This window comes from Mus caroli, chromosome 3, assembly GCF_900094665.2.
Source record: "Mus caroli chromosome 3, CAROLI_EIJ_v1.1, whole genome shotgun sequence".
NCBI lineage: Eukaryota > Metazoa > Chordata > Mammalia > Rodentia > Muridae > Mus > Mus caroli.
In genome coordinates this window covers 91,789,235-91,803,858 of record NC_034572.1, presented here as the reverse complement: position 1 = coordinate 91,803,858, position 14,624 = coordinate 91,789,235, and the positions used below count along the sequence as shown (strand labels likewise).

Genomic DNA, 14,624 nt, shown 5'->3' with positions numbered 1-14,624 from the left:
GCAAAACTCTGATCCCATTGCTCAGACATCGTTTGAATGCCGTGGTTCTGAAAACTAGACCTACCTACTCAGAAACTTCCTGTGAGAAGTCTCGACTTTCATGATCTTTTTAGGAGTCACAAAATCTTCACTTTCAGAGCTCCCCAAACCCCTCAGCTATCTCTTCAACAAGGGTCTTAGTTGTATTTAGCAGGTTCACTGTCCGTGGCCTGCAGGAAAGGGGTACACACTTCCTAGGATGCTAGGAAAGCCATGTAACTTGAGGACTGACACAGAACAGATGGAGTTAGTGTTCCTGTTTAGAGATGCAGGCGTGCATTTCCTCATTCCTCTTCAGTTGAAGCTCAGCATACTTTTCTTCTCCTTTTGTTAGTCTAGACCCATTTATACTCTAGAGAAAAGCAAGCATCTGGACATGGAAAGTCCATCTATGGCAATCCGGTAACAGAAACCAAAGATGCATGAGTAGGTCGAACATGGCAATGACTTCTCTAGGGTAAGAGCTTCAGATCTCACTACAATTTGGCTTATGGACTGAAGTCGCTCTAATGCCGTTTGCAGCAATGGTTTAATTAAAGCGTTTCATTATAATTAAAAAATGAACACATGACCTGTATGCCCCCTGAGCACTGACAGAAGGTAAGTCCTTAGTTTTTTCTATATAATCACACAAGCCAGAATGAGTTTTTCCAAATAAAACTTAGCATTGGAATTTACCAGCAGCAGAGAGTGAGAAATGGAAGGGAAATAAAAAAAAAAAAAAAAAAACACAAAAAAACTACATAGCCAAGGTCTTACCAGATTTCAGGTAAAAATAATTCAACTTACAAAGTGATATACTTTTTTTTTCCTTTCTCATTGTTTAAAGTCAAATTCCAGAAATTAAAGTCTTTATTATATTGCCCTCCTTATGCTAAAGCTGGAAAAATAAAAAAGAATGTCCAACAGTATCACAAAATGTTTGCTCTACGGTAGCCTGAGAGGCAGGAGTGTTAGACACATGAGTCCTGGTCCCTAGACCTTGGCAGAGACTGGTAAACTTGCTGTTGGTGGCTAAGGCTGTACCTGCTTTGTGCAGCTGAGATTCACTGCGCAACTAAGAGCTTTAGGAGCATGTACATAGACAGGTGTTTTCTCTAGGCCATGCATTTCAATGTTTGAGATATTATTTAACAATAAAAAGCAGTGTTGTTCACTTATCAGTGAGATTCTGAGGGCTGTTGAGAAAACGTGATTGACAGCTTCAAATGAAGAAGGATGTGACACGTGATCAGGAGACTTGGCACTAAAGTTATTTCCAGGACTTCCTCACAGGTTAAGCTTACTCACTCAAAGCCCGTTCTCCATGTAACTGTGCTAGTAAACTGTAAATCGCTGTGCAGTGGAGCTGCGCTTGCTTAGATGTCTGTTAGGATATCAGGCAATTTAGTCGAGACACCAAAACTTGTTACTGATCCAATAAAAGTATCAAAGGCCAACAGAAGCTATTTGGTTTCGTTCTTAAAGATTTGTGAGAAAAGATAGGGAAAGCTCTTATCTTTTTTTTTTTTTCCTATATAGGAGTCAGTCTATTGATCATTGTACTAAAATTCCAAGTCAGAATCAGACCCCATGCATGCATGTTTGTTTAAAGAAGAGGAAACACATTTCCTCTCAAGAAAGCAAGACAAACAAACAGCCAGCATTGTGCTTTTCTGTAGCACTGAAATGGACTTGTCTAACAAATCTCTTCTCATTCTCCCTGCTGAAGAGAAGCAGTAAATGCAGGCCAGTCTGAGGGCCAGTTGCTGTAGTGGGTGGCGCCAGCTCTTACTTAGTGTCCCTCCAGGAACATGCATCTTCTGTTCCTTGAAGAAAACGCCACAAACAAAGAGTTCCTTGACAGGATAGTCACTGTAGAGGACAGAGACTGTGGGTGTGTCTTCTGATCTGGACGGCCCTCATCTATACATGCCCTAGTAGTTTAAGATAGGTGAGACATTGAATAAACAACCTGTAAGAAAAGTAGACATGAAAGTCCTATTGAGATTCTGTACCCTGGACAGCCATTTGATTATTATTTGCTTTTCAGTCATTTAACACAGCTTCTTAGTAATATTCACAGTGGACAGCCCTCTTAGGAAACATTCATTTGAGAGACAGAGGTGCATTATAAAGAGGCTTGGCTGCTGGTAAGAGCTCTGCTGCTTACTTTCCAAGACCAGCATCTATCAAGAGAGAGAGAGAGAGAGAGAGAGAGAGAGAGAGAGAGGGAGAGAAGGAAGGAAGGAAGGAAGGAAGGAAGGAAGGAAGGAAGGAAAAGAAAAAGAAAGAAAGGAAGGAAGGAAGAAAGAAAGAAAAGAAAGAAAGAAAGAAAGAAAGAAAGAAAGAAAGAAAGAAAGAAAGAAAGAAAGAAAAAGAGAAAGAAGAGACAAAAAGAAAGAAAAAGTCTCAGCAGAAGCTAAGGAGAATTGTAAAGAATCCCGACATCAATACAGTGCTGAAGGGGATGGGTGCAGGAAAAACTGCAGTGTTGTAGCATATTTTTGATTCACATGCAGCATCATGATACTGAGCCAGCAAGACTTGGTTTGTGATGTGAAAACATGAGTGTTCCGATAAAGAGCGCATGGCAGAGTGACTGGGAATGGAAGTGAGGTGGGTCAGGGAACACCTTGCAGGCTCCTCAGGGAAAGAGTTGACCCACACACTTAACCCTCACTGTGAGCTTCAACTCTTCAAATTCATTTTCAAAATAAGTTACACATGACCCCACAAGTTTGAAGTTACTGTGGGAAAGTATCACTTCTTGCTGTTCCCTTATAAGTAAGGGAAATAATGACCAGAGTGGAATTTGGGGAGAATGCCTTGACCCTACCCAGTTTTCACATGACTAAGAATTAAAAGGAAAATGCATACGTTTTCCTATGAAGATTATTTATGTGTAGTGGTATTTCACGGCAGTTCTAATTTGACGATGGTGATGACAGCTTTTCAAAAGGGATCACACTGGGGACAGCCTGGGCTTTCCCACATGTTCTATGAAGCAGTAATTCAGAAAAAAAAAAAAAAAAAGGCATGCAGGCAAAAATCAGTAACATCTGGGCTACAGCTGGGCCCTGCTGCCTAGGTTTAGTTAGGTTCTGTGGCCTCCAGCCTTGCTAGCCCCGCAGCCTCTCAGCCCAAGGACCACTTCAGTTCACCAGCAATAGCAAAAGGCTACTGTGTAAGGGTAAGACCCAGTGATTACACAGTGTGCCAAGCACTGCTCTAAGCACACACCATCCACAAAGCCTTTGAAGTCTGAAGTTGTTTGAAGTTCACAACAGCTGCCTGGAACAGATAGCAACTTCTAACCCTAATTAAAGTCACATAACCAGAGGCAAAAGCAGTTTCCAGCAGATGGTCTGGCACATTCCTAATCACCGTGCCATCTTCAATTTAAAAATACCACAAAGGTGTGAGTTTCTGCCTCACTGATGAGAATGCCTTGTGTTTGCAGACTGCGTAAGCTTTCAGGAACACTGGAAGTGTTACCTTTAAGAGCCTTGTTTTATTTCTGCGAGCTTTGTAAAATGATATTGCTGGTAGAAAACAAGTAAGTACGCATGAAGAGTGTGGCATCGCCTCCACTCCATGTGCTGCGGGGCCTAGGAATGTCTAAGCAGCACTGAGAACAAACACCGACGGCTCTGAGACAAGAGTGATGGGATTTCAGTCACGTGTATGTGCTAACATGGAAAGCTTCATCTCAGAGAAAGCCATTTCTAATTCTCAGAGAATCTCACACGTTATCAAAAATGAGCAGACGGTCAGTTCTGAAAGTTCTGATCTCTTCCACTTAAACTGAAAAGCTAAACTATCCCGGGATAGTTACAAAAGTCGTTTTCAGTTGCCTGGTAAAAAGCTTGGGAAAGAAATTCCTTTACAAAACATTCTTTTGTCTTTTTCTTAGAAGGGTCAGTGAGGGCAGGGTCTCACTGGCCTCAAACAAACTATGTAGCTGAGAAAGACCTTCACCTCCTGATACTCCTGCTTCCACCTCCCAAGTACCGGGGTGACGGGTGTGTGCCACCAGGCCTTTGGCATGGTGGTGGGCATCAAACCAAGGCCTTCACTAGGCAGGACTCTAACGCTGAGCCACATGGCAGCCCTAAAACATTTCTTCCATTAAAAAAGTGAAATCATTACAGAAAGAGGACTGTCTAATGACCACTTCTAAGTAGGACCTTGTGAGACAACAGACTTACTCTATTTTCTTTTGGGTTTTGGGTTTATTCTCAAACACATTTTCAGCATTTCTGGTTTCAGCAAAAGAGCAAAGTAACCATTAAGCTCCACTAAGGGAGAGAGAAACAAAGCCTCCATGTAGTAGAGGGTTGGCCTAAGTGGGCATATTTTTTTTTCTTTAAAAAAAAAAGATTTCATGTATATGAATGCCCTATCTGCATATACACCTACATGCCAAAAGAAGGCATCAGACCCCATAAGAGATGGTTGTGAGCCACCATGTGGTTGCTGGGATTTGAACTCAGTACCTCTGGAAGAGCAGCCAGTGCTCTTAGCCACTGAGCCATCTCTCCAGCCCCAGGTATATTTTCCTTTTATCTGAATCTAATTTCTGAAGAAGCCAGAAACAAGGCACCTTGTCCCATCCTACTGGTTTAAGAAGAGTGTCAAAATGTGGCTCTAGCAGCTAAAAGTGCCCCCACCTTCCTCCTGGGACCTAGTGCAGGATGACTAAGGGATATGGACTCAGCACAGAGCAGATGGCACAGGCCAGCAAGAGGGACGTGGGAATGCTGGCCTCACGGGGCTGTCTTGCCTCTCAGAGTCATTTTCTAGCTCAAAAGGGAAGCAATGAGCAAAGTTGCTTTCCTGATCTGTCACTGAGTGGGAAAATCATTTTCTTTGGAGGGGGAGAAGTGTCATGTCTACTGTTGGACAGGGTCCATTTTCTTAAAATAAGTGTGATACAGAAGTCATCAGTGACTTGGCATTCAGGTTGTTGTGGGTTTTCAAAGCAGCTCAGGCTTAGGGAAGATGTTCATTCACCTCTACTTACCAGGACCCTGGAAGCTGATTCTGCCATTGAAGGGAGTAGTTGGAAAATCTTGCTGTATGCTGGCCGCAGTGGGTCTCTAAAGATGCTGAGTGATATAGCTGCCTCCTGGTTTTACTGGTTAGAATCCTGTTCTCCTGTGAAAGTATAGCAGGACTCACAGTGAAGCCTGGGGGCCTTAAGCTCTTAGAACAGCACACTTATCACTTACCTCTTAGTCGGTTGATGAAAATGAACAAGCCATTACAAGTACACTTGCACAGACTTGCAGACACTAAGAACTGGAAGATAGATGTGAGATGCCCACTTTCTGCTTGGTATACAGAAGTAGTTAATGGCATCTGAGCTCAAGATGGAGTTCTTTGGTCATGGAAGAAGCAATCAGATTTGCCACTATAAGAAACTCAGGTTTGCCATCCTGAGACCAGACCCTTGATTGGCTAACCCATATCTTAACAGAACCAGCTTTTTAACTTTAGACTAACCACAGAGTCTCTTTGAGCTCCGGGTCTCTCAGTAGATAAAAGAGGATTTTAACAGGTTGGTTGCTGAGGCAGGATAGAAGTAGATCTTAATGTTTCCTAACTTGGCAAACACCATGAGATACAAAAGTATCACAATAGATTTTCTTTGATGTTCTGAGGGGGGAAATCAGCAATGTGCATCACAGTTCTTAATGTAGAATTTCATTGATGATCTTTAATTATAACCAATTCTAAAAGGAATAAATGCTACATGTTTATACTATCCTATATTGTAGCCACTAGCCACATATGGCCATTTAATATAAACTCCTGGCCACAATCTTCTGTCTTAAACAGTGCAGATACAGAACAAGGCCATCCTCAAGGAAGTTTGTCTTGCCCAGCACCAGCCTGGACCTTTGCCCAGACCTCTAACTGCAGCTTCTTGTTCCTTGCAACAGGATATAGGTGCCTGTGCTCTAGGGTGATGGGCAGATCACTGGACAATGAAAGGATGAGACTCTATAGCATTTGAGCAGAGCAGTGCAGAGAATCTTCCAGGCAAGGGATGTTAGCACTGATAGAGGAGATGTGAATGCTGTGGAGGAGGTGTGGCTAGAGGAAGGAATTAGAAAGCCCCTGAGTCACCCTGGGCCTCACATTCTGATCTGGACCTCTGTGAGACAAAGAACCCCAGAGATGACGTCCTCAGAGATATTGTCACCCTATGTGTACACACACACACACACACTCCATCCCAACAGTGGAGGAGTGTGAGAGGAGAGGGATTGCTCCCATCTTGGGAAACAAGGGTCCTGCTCAGCAGTCAGTGGTGGGAGATAGGTTAGTAATGTCTGGCCATGTTAAGAGGATATTACTCTGTAAGCCGAGTAGAGAAGAATTCATTGAAATAGGGGAGAGGAACTGCTACTCTAAAGGTTTCTGAAGTGTAGCTGGATAGTTAAAGTGAGTTTGTTTTGAGGTTTGGCCTTAGTATTAGAAGGAAACTAACATTGACATAGGAGAAGGCTTGGTTCTGTCTTCCCTTCCACTGAAGGGCCAAGAGTATGAAGAACGGAAGAAATCAGAGGTAGCCGGCAAAGCATGTAACCATACCTGCCGCCTGGGAGCCATCTGTGAAGGAGTCACCTTTCTCTTCTGGACTCTCTTCCAGGTGCTACTGCAGGCGATGAGACTGAAGATACAAGCACGGAGTTCACAGACAGCATTGAGGAGGAGGCTGCACACACCAGCCACCAGCAAGTAAGTCGGTGTCAGGTGTGAGGGTTTCCAGGGTGGAAGGAACAGTCTCTGATCTGATTCTCACCTTCAGCCTCCGTGCGCCGGGAGTGAGGACATCTTTTATGTAACCCACTCCCCCGCTCTGCTCCCTGTTCCCCCTCACTCTTTCCCTGTTCAGTCTTTGTTTTCACTACCCCTATTTCTTATTTCTGCTTCTTTTCCCTACCCACCTTTGTCCCTATTGACCACCTGTAGCTTTAGCTTCAGAAGGATTTTTACTTACAAGACAATGGATGCTTCCCCTCTTTGGCTTTTGTGAGCGAAAGACGAAACAGAAGACAGGGAGGCATTGAAGGGCTGTCTGGGGAACAGCAAGGCCTCCAGCCTGCCTAAGAGAGCTGGCTGAGAAACTCCCAGAGGATTGGAGTGCCTCCATGGCAGGGATCTTTCTCAGTGAAGTAGAAGAGAGCTTTGCTCTGCGTTCTGACACACTACCCAGTAGCCAGCCCTGCCAAGCCTCAGAATCTGGCACTGGCCCACCCTCAGAGAAAGTGTAAGGTCTCCAGGCCAAGACTGAATGTCCCAGACCTCAGAGCTTAAGTCACCTTTAGTGATCATTGGAACTGAGTGTCTCTCCCTTGCCTGGTGACAATTAACAGTCATATCTAAATGCCTGTGGCTCTTAAGTCGTTGCAGTGATAGAGGACCACCTCTAGAAAGAAACTGGACTTTCCTAGTGCAATCTTCCTTGGGGCTACTAGAAACACTTGCAGGGGAAATGAGGCTTGTGGCCTGTACATTTTCTGTGCAAGACAAAGAACATCCATTAAACTGACAAGAAGAAGCCAAGTGCACACAGACCCTAACTGAATAGAATCTGACATTGTTTGGGTCTCCTGAGGACCGGAGTGTGTCTGGGATACTAGACTTCATCATGAGTGTCTTTACTTTCTATCAAGCTCTCCTTTCTGTTGCTGTAGCCATGACAACCCTTCACTCCTCCCTCGAACATTTTGCATTAGCTGCTCTTTTGGGTTTGCTTCATCTGAGTCCTCCTCACTGACTAATATGCTGCAGTTTTAATTACATACACCACTGCCTGGGTGCACAGATGTCTCTGCCCCTCCCTCCCCGATCTCGTCAAGGACCTCTGGGTGAGAGAATATGCAGGTCGGACAGAAGTCTACTCCAACTGATTGGAGTGTTGGCCAGATGCAATGGTTATAACAGCTGTGGGGCAGGAATAACGTCAGATTAAATAAACAGAAGACCCTGATGTTATGACCATCAGATTCGGACTGCTGTGCTCTAACTATTCCTGCTGCTGCAAGTCTTGCAGGCAAACTGGTTTGTGAAGCCATTTCTTCCCCAGTCTTTTTCTGTAGCCTCACACCAAGATGACCAGACTCTACTTTGAGAAGGTCAGTACCTTCTACAACCACCCTGGAGTTTACTCTGGCACATCACAGTGCTTGTCTTAGTACTTAGCACAGGAAATGCTCAGTATAATTATGAGGTATCAAACCTTCAGATCAAGGCTTTATTCTTAATAGACAGACAAGTATGCCCTCTGGATGAGGAATCTTTGGGTAAGCACCGTTTTCTTCCTATCACCTTTTCTTGAAAACTGATTTCCAGCTTTGAATAGGAAGAGCTTGGTGTATGATGTTGTATATGAAGCCCCTTGTAAGTTCAGTTCATCTTTTGTGGGGTTTGAGTTGTGACTCTCTTGTTAACAATTAAATAAAGCTTGCTTTGCCATAACTACCGTGTGTCCAGATTCTAAAGATTTGTTTGCTTGTTTCCAGGGAAATGGTCCTTTTAAGATTAGCATCTGAATTCTTATTGTATCCTTGGGAGATAAACTTTATTGTTGGTTCCACACTCCCTCTTAACTTAGCTCTACATACTTTCCCTAACAAACACAGTTGGATTTGTGTTCCTGGAGAGAATCAAAGAAAGCCTAGTTTCTTTTCTCATTTCTAGGAAGTCGGTTACCTCAGAAAGCATGACCACGACAGTCATCTTCCCATTGCTCACAAAATTACAGTCTCAAAGAGATGTAAAGACTGTAATAAGTGCCTAGGAGATGCCACAAAGGACACTGGAGAGCAGTCAGCCATTGCTGATCATTTGAACATCTGCAATGCAGAAAAAAAAAAAAAAACTTATCAGTAGTCAAGTCCACATGCAAAGAAGGCAGAAAACTAAACCACCCTTTCTTTCAGAAAAGCTATTTCAAAGTAGTAATATTTTATCATAAAATCATAATTAGATACACAGAGTACAATGTGATGATTTGATATATACATATATAGTCAAATAATTAAGCCAAGTTAATCAAGACAACCATACCTCATCTACTTTTGGTTTTTTATGATGTTTGAAATTTACTTAGTTACCTTTATACTTAATGATAACTATGGTCACCATGTTGAACAATCGATGTCAAAGTCCATTCCTTCTGTCTGGATGAAGCATTGTGACTTTTCAAGTCCCCACTGTATCCTCCTCCCCATATGTTGTAGAGGATTATAATTTAAAATTAGACCCAGAGGAGTTACACTACACACGCACTGAGTTTTATTTGAGGAAATTAGAACTCTGGCCACCACCAGCCATTCCTCTTTGTACTTTATTCAGTTGGCTCAGCTGTGTTAGATCCCACACATAAGTCATGTAAGGAAGAGGGGTGGTATTTGTTTTCTGTGTGCAGCTTTATTTCACATAGCCTAATGTTGTGGGTTGCCCAAGTGCTGTTTGCATTCTTATGTTAATTCTGCTTCCTCAAGAAGGACTGCCCATGACAAGGGGTAGATCGAGTACTCAGCAGATCTCATGTGAACTTTTTTCCCATTCTAACTGGTCAAATAAAGGCTAGAGCTTGTGATTGGGCAGTGGAAGGGAAAACGTGGGACTAGAAGTCTTAGAGAAGAGAGAGGAGGAGAGAGGATGGAGGAAGAGAAGGTAGATGCCAATATGGAGCAGAACCACATGGACTGGAGAAGCTGCAAGTAACAAGGGGTCTCATAGCTGGGGAATACGTTAGGATAATGATAGACCTACCCAATCTAGGCATATAGATTATAAATATAATAACCGGGTTGTGTGTTTTTTATTTGGGGTTAGAAATTACGGCAGAGTTGTGTGTTTTTTATTTGGGGTTATTGGGGGTAAGGAATCACTGCAACAGCCTAATGTCCTCCAGGTTTAAGCGAATAACAGGATATCCCCTCTTTTTTCAGACTCATTAATTTTTCTTTGCTCATGAATTCATAGACACCCAGGTTGGCTCCATGTGTAGCGTTTGCGAATAGTGTTGGAGAGGGCGTGCCCATGTCAATTCACATGCTGATTCAGCTCCTTTGGAAGTATACCCCAAAGTAGAGATCCTGGACCTCAGAGTAGTTCTGTCTAGTGTTTTACCATCCTAATAATAAATGAATGCTCTTTCTTACTCTTTTCTCCTTATCTTGTGTGTGTGTGTGTGTGTGTGTGTGTGTGTGTGTGTGTGTTCCTGAGGAAAGAGCCCAGAACCTCCTGCATAGTGTCTTTCTTAAAATATATACATCAACATTCTGATACATGTGAGGTGATCGCTCCTTGTAGTAGAACTCTTTATTTTCCTAATAATGAGCAACACTGATTTGAGAAATGATGGCTTCCTAATATCTTTAATATTGTCTGAAAATTGACCTCTGTGAGGAGTATGAAGCGAGAAGGTGAAAACCAAGCAACTCCATTCTAGCAAAAGCGCAGATCTGAAGTAGGTCTATGAAACATTCAAAAATGTTAAATTCCAGAAAAGTGATGGCACAAGGGGGTTAGGGATATGAAAAACTGCTAAGAGTATTATGATTTAAAACTGGACCCAGAAGTGTCACACTAGTATCACATACACTGAGTTTTACTTGGGAAAAAGTATGGTAATACTTGCTTCCCATAGGTGGTAAAAGTTAACAGAGCATCGAGATCCCAATTCAGTTTTCACAAATTATTTTTAAATTATAAAGTTAGTAAAACAAACAAACAAACCTTTTTCTTTCAGGGCTGTGAAAACTCACACTAGGCTGGACAGTGACCGGATCTCACCAGATGTATTCAGCCTGTGGTCCCATATGCCCTAGAATAGCTATGAATGCAGCCCTGCAAATGGGTAGATTATAATATGCCATATTGCTGTATCATAATGTTGGACACCTCTGAGTCTATAAATCATTTACAATGATTTATTTCCTTATTTTAAAATGAGAAATCATAGTAGATGAGTCTTAAGGTCCATCTGGCATCCATATTTTATGAGCCAAAATGTTTTCCTTTGAAAGAAAACAGGTTGCTGAAATCAATAAAATACATACACAGGAAAGTATTTTGTTAATGAATAGGCCTCATTAAAGCTGGACGCTACTTTTAAGCATAGTGTTAAGAAAAGAATGATTATTTTGTCCCTGTTCAAGTCTAGTGGTAATTTTTGTTATGTTCATTGCAAATGCTTTATATAGAGCGGTAAGATTACAAAGTTTACTTATTTATTTTTGCCTACGTATTCACTATTTTCAGGGCCTTTGAAATGGCCTTACTATGTAGCCCAGGCTAGCCTGGCTTCCAGTCCTCCTGCTTCAGCCACCCAAGTACTGTAATTACTTACAGGCATGGGCCACCACTCTCAGCATGTCACAAAGTTAAGTGAAGTTTATGGTAATAAGCCTTCAAAAGTGTCCTGCCCAATACCTAATCCTATTATTTATTTATTTATTTATTTATTTATTTATTTATTATTTATTTACAAATGTTGGGCGGTTCATGTAGAGATGGCATCAGCTGACTGCACTTGGAAGCAATCTTAGAGAAGGAGATTGTCTGTAGTCTAATCACAACTAGACTCAGAAAGCACAGATGGGATTGAATGCCTGTAGCTATGTCTATGACTCTCTCCTACACAGCAGCACAGCACTTGACAATTTCAGCTGCAGTGGTACTAGATAGCATTCATTACATGTGTGCTATGCATGATTGCTACCAGAAACCTACAGCATAAGTGTGACCTAGCTTTGTTAAGAGGACTAGCGAAGGTCAACAGCTCTGGGGCCACCCAAGCTACTCTATCAATCACTGACCCATACACCTTGCTCTGGCCCTATTCTGTTCAATATGGTAGTGACCTAGATGGATGCATAAAACATAATTAATTATATGAATCATCTTTCGTCATGTGACCACTACATGATTTATAGAGATGCACATCAACTATTTTAATGTTTTTTGTTAAGTGGGATATGAGTCTGTATAACCAGAATAAATTTATAAGTGACAAACATGACTCACAATATTAAGAGAGATAAAAGAAAACAAATTACTATGGGGGGGCGGTAGAGAGTAGGAGTCAAAATTGTCCTGAAATTGAGTATAACTTCCAAACAGTGTCACTGAGAGGAAAGAGAAGCCAGAATGACTGGGAAGTATGGGAAGTACTGTTAAGATTTGTGCTGCAGCACCTGCTTGTAAACCTAGCACTTGGGAGGACGAGCCAATAGAGTCAAAAGTTCAAGGACAGCCTGGGGTACTAGTGAGATTGAAGCCAATATAAGGCAAAAAAATAAGGAGGGAGGGAGGAGGAAATCCTTACATTAAAATAGCCACACACTAAGTAGGTTATCACACCCAGATTTTGAGTTGTATTAATACCCTTTTTAATGTGTAGGGATCAGCTGGAGATAAGTCCCATACGTATGACAAGAAAGTCTAAATACTCACAATTCCCACTTGGGGAAAAGCACCCTAAGGGCAGTGTCAAATGAAACATTTTGGAATGATGTCAAGAGAATCCTTAAGAAGAGAGGCATTGTGAAATTTTCCACTTAGTTTTCTTCTCTCATGCTTAGATTTACAGACAGAATTTAGCTGACAGCATTGGCACAAGGGCAATAATGGAAAAGGAAAACTGGGTGCTCAGTAGGGTGGCTTCCTTCAACCCCTCAGTGTGATTCTTCTGCTGTTGGTAGACTTGGCCTTGCTTTGCCCTGCCTGAAGCCCCAAAACCTTAATTTTGGGACTGACTGCTGGCTGCCTCCTTAGAGCCCTGAGTCCTCATCTCCTCTTTGGAGTCTGAGTTGTAGGCAGGGGCTTAGCCACTGAGCCCTGGCATCTTGGGCCATGATCTTCACAGTCAAGGCGCTCCTGCTCAAGGGTCAATAAAGCAGCGTGAAGTAGAGACAGACTATCAGGGACTCTACCCCCTATGAAGAGAAGCATTGCAGTATTGGCATCTGCTAGATCAAGTTAACCCCCATTTGTTTGCATTCCGTGTGTGTGTGTGTGTGTGTGTGTGTGTGTGTGTGTGTGCGCATGTGTGCATCTAACCATCTCTGGATTCTCTTCTTCGTCCAACAACAAATTCTTCCTACTTACTATTTGTATCCTTGCTTCCCAGGCCAAACTCAAGGCCCTTCTGACTACCTTAAACAGGAGACCATTTAGTTTTGTCTTTTGTTTCCTTTAGGAGCTGCCCTTTCTTGTGATTTTGGGTGAACTCCAGTGGCCTAACTTCTTTAAACCTTGATTCTCTTTCAGCTCATCAAGGTGGCTTTGGAGAAAAGCCTGGCAACCATGGAGACCCAGAACATATGTCTTCAGCCCCCTTCCCCAGTAGGAGAGGACAGTAACAGGTGTCTTCAGGAGGAAATGCTCCACCTGAGGGCTGAAATCCACCAGCACTTAGAGGAGAAGAGAAAAGCTGAGGCGGAACTCAAGGAGCTAAAGGCTCAAATTGAGGAAGCAGGATTCTCCTCTGTGTCCCACATCAGGTATGTCCCAACTTTCCCCCAGACCATGAGCTACCATAGCCAGGAACCTGCCTCTGCACTCAAGGCATTGGTGCTGCACCAGGGTCATCCACATCACAGGCGCCATGCCTTCATGCTTCCATACACTCTTTAGATAAAGTTAATAGTATTAGAGAGTGTTAGATAGTAGCTTTTCTTACTAAAGCAGTCTGGACTTAATTCAATATAATAACGCTCACTGTTACTGTCCAGGTGTATATGAATAGACAGAATCTACCTTAGTTATATGGGTGCAGCCTTCTGGATCAGGACCCATAATCATCTAACCAGGAAGCGTCACTGCTGTATACAGAACCAGAAGAGCCTACGAGGAGGTCTGAAAATCACCGAAGAAAGACCCCAACTTAGATAGTATGCAAAGACAAAGAATGTTTATTCTGCAGAAACATCTAGCATGGAAGGGTTACCATTGTTCAGAATGGCAAAGGAGACAAAAGCCATTCAAGTTCATTTTATAACAGAACTGCTTAATTGCTTCTGAGATAATAACAGACTTCTAAAACTTAGGGCACATTCCAAGGAGGTTATAAAAACCATTAACTGAAGGTCATAAAGATGATATACCCCACAGAACTCCAGTTGAAAAAACAGGAGATAAAATAATTAACTGGGTTTATCTAAGCAAAACTTCAAAGATGGCTTAGTTATAGCCCTAAACTTTCCATGATCCTGTAATCTATTAATAAATGGTGAAAGATAAGCGGAATAATTACTCCTAGTGTATATGCATGTAGGCATTCTCTGTTATAACCTTATTCAATTTACAACCTGAATTTATGTGCAAACTTGTAGTGATCTTTTTACCATGCAAACGTAAGCTCTGAGAGTTGTACAAGTACTGAGAACAAAGGGCAAAGATAAGTCCCCCGCAGAAATCCGGCCTATGTAGGGCCACAAGCCTCTTCTGGTCAGAAAAGCACCGGGGTAGCTAGGGCTCAGAGTCGGCTGACACTCGCCAGCTACCCACAACACCAGCCACAGGATCTTAAGACTTCTGGTGAGTGGAACACAGCTTCTGCTCCAATCCAATTGCGC

General features: G+C 42.5%; 1 protein-coding gene across 8 annotated transcripts in view; it reads left to right on the top strand.

Moving 5' to 3' along the window:
• The window catches only part of LOC110291038 (myomegalin), a 198,945-nt gene that overhangs the window by 144,168 nt on the left and 40,153 nt on the right, over positions 1-14,624 (top strand). For all 8 annotated transcript variants that reach the window (XR_003836187.1, XM_029475075.1, XM_029475072.1 and 5 more), the window contains 2 exons: positions 6,680-6,768; positions 13,318-13,550. Coding sequence is in view for 7 of the 8 variants with exons in the window: in XM_029475075.1 (XP_029330935.1) it covers positions 6,680-6,768; positions 13,318-13,550 (322 nt within the window). In the remaining variant the exon portion in view is untranslated. The remainder of the gene's footprint in view (positions 1-6,679; positions 6,769-13,317; positions 13,551-14,624) is intronic.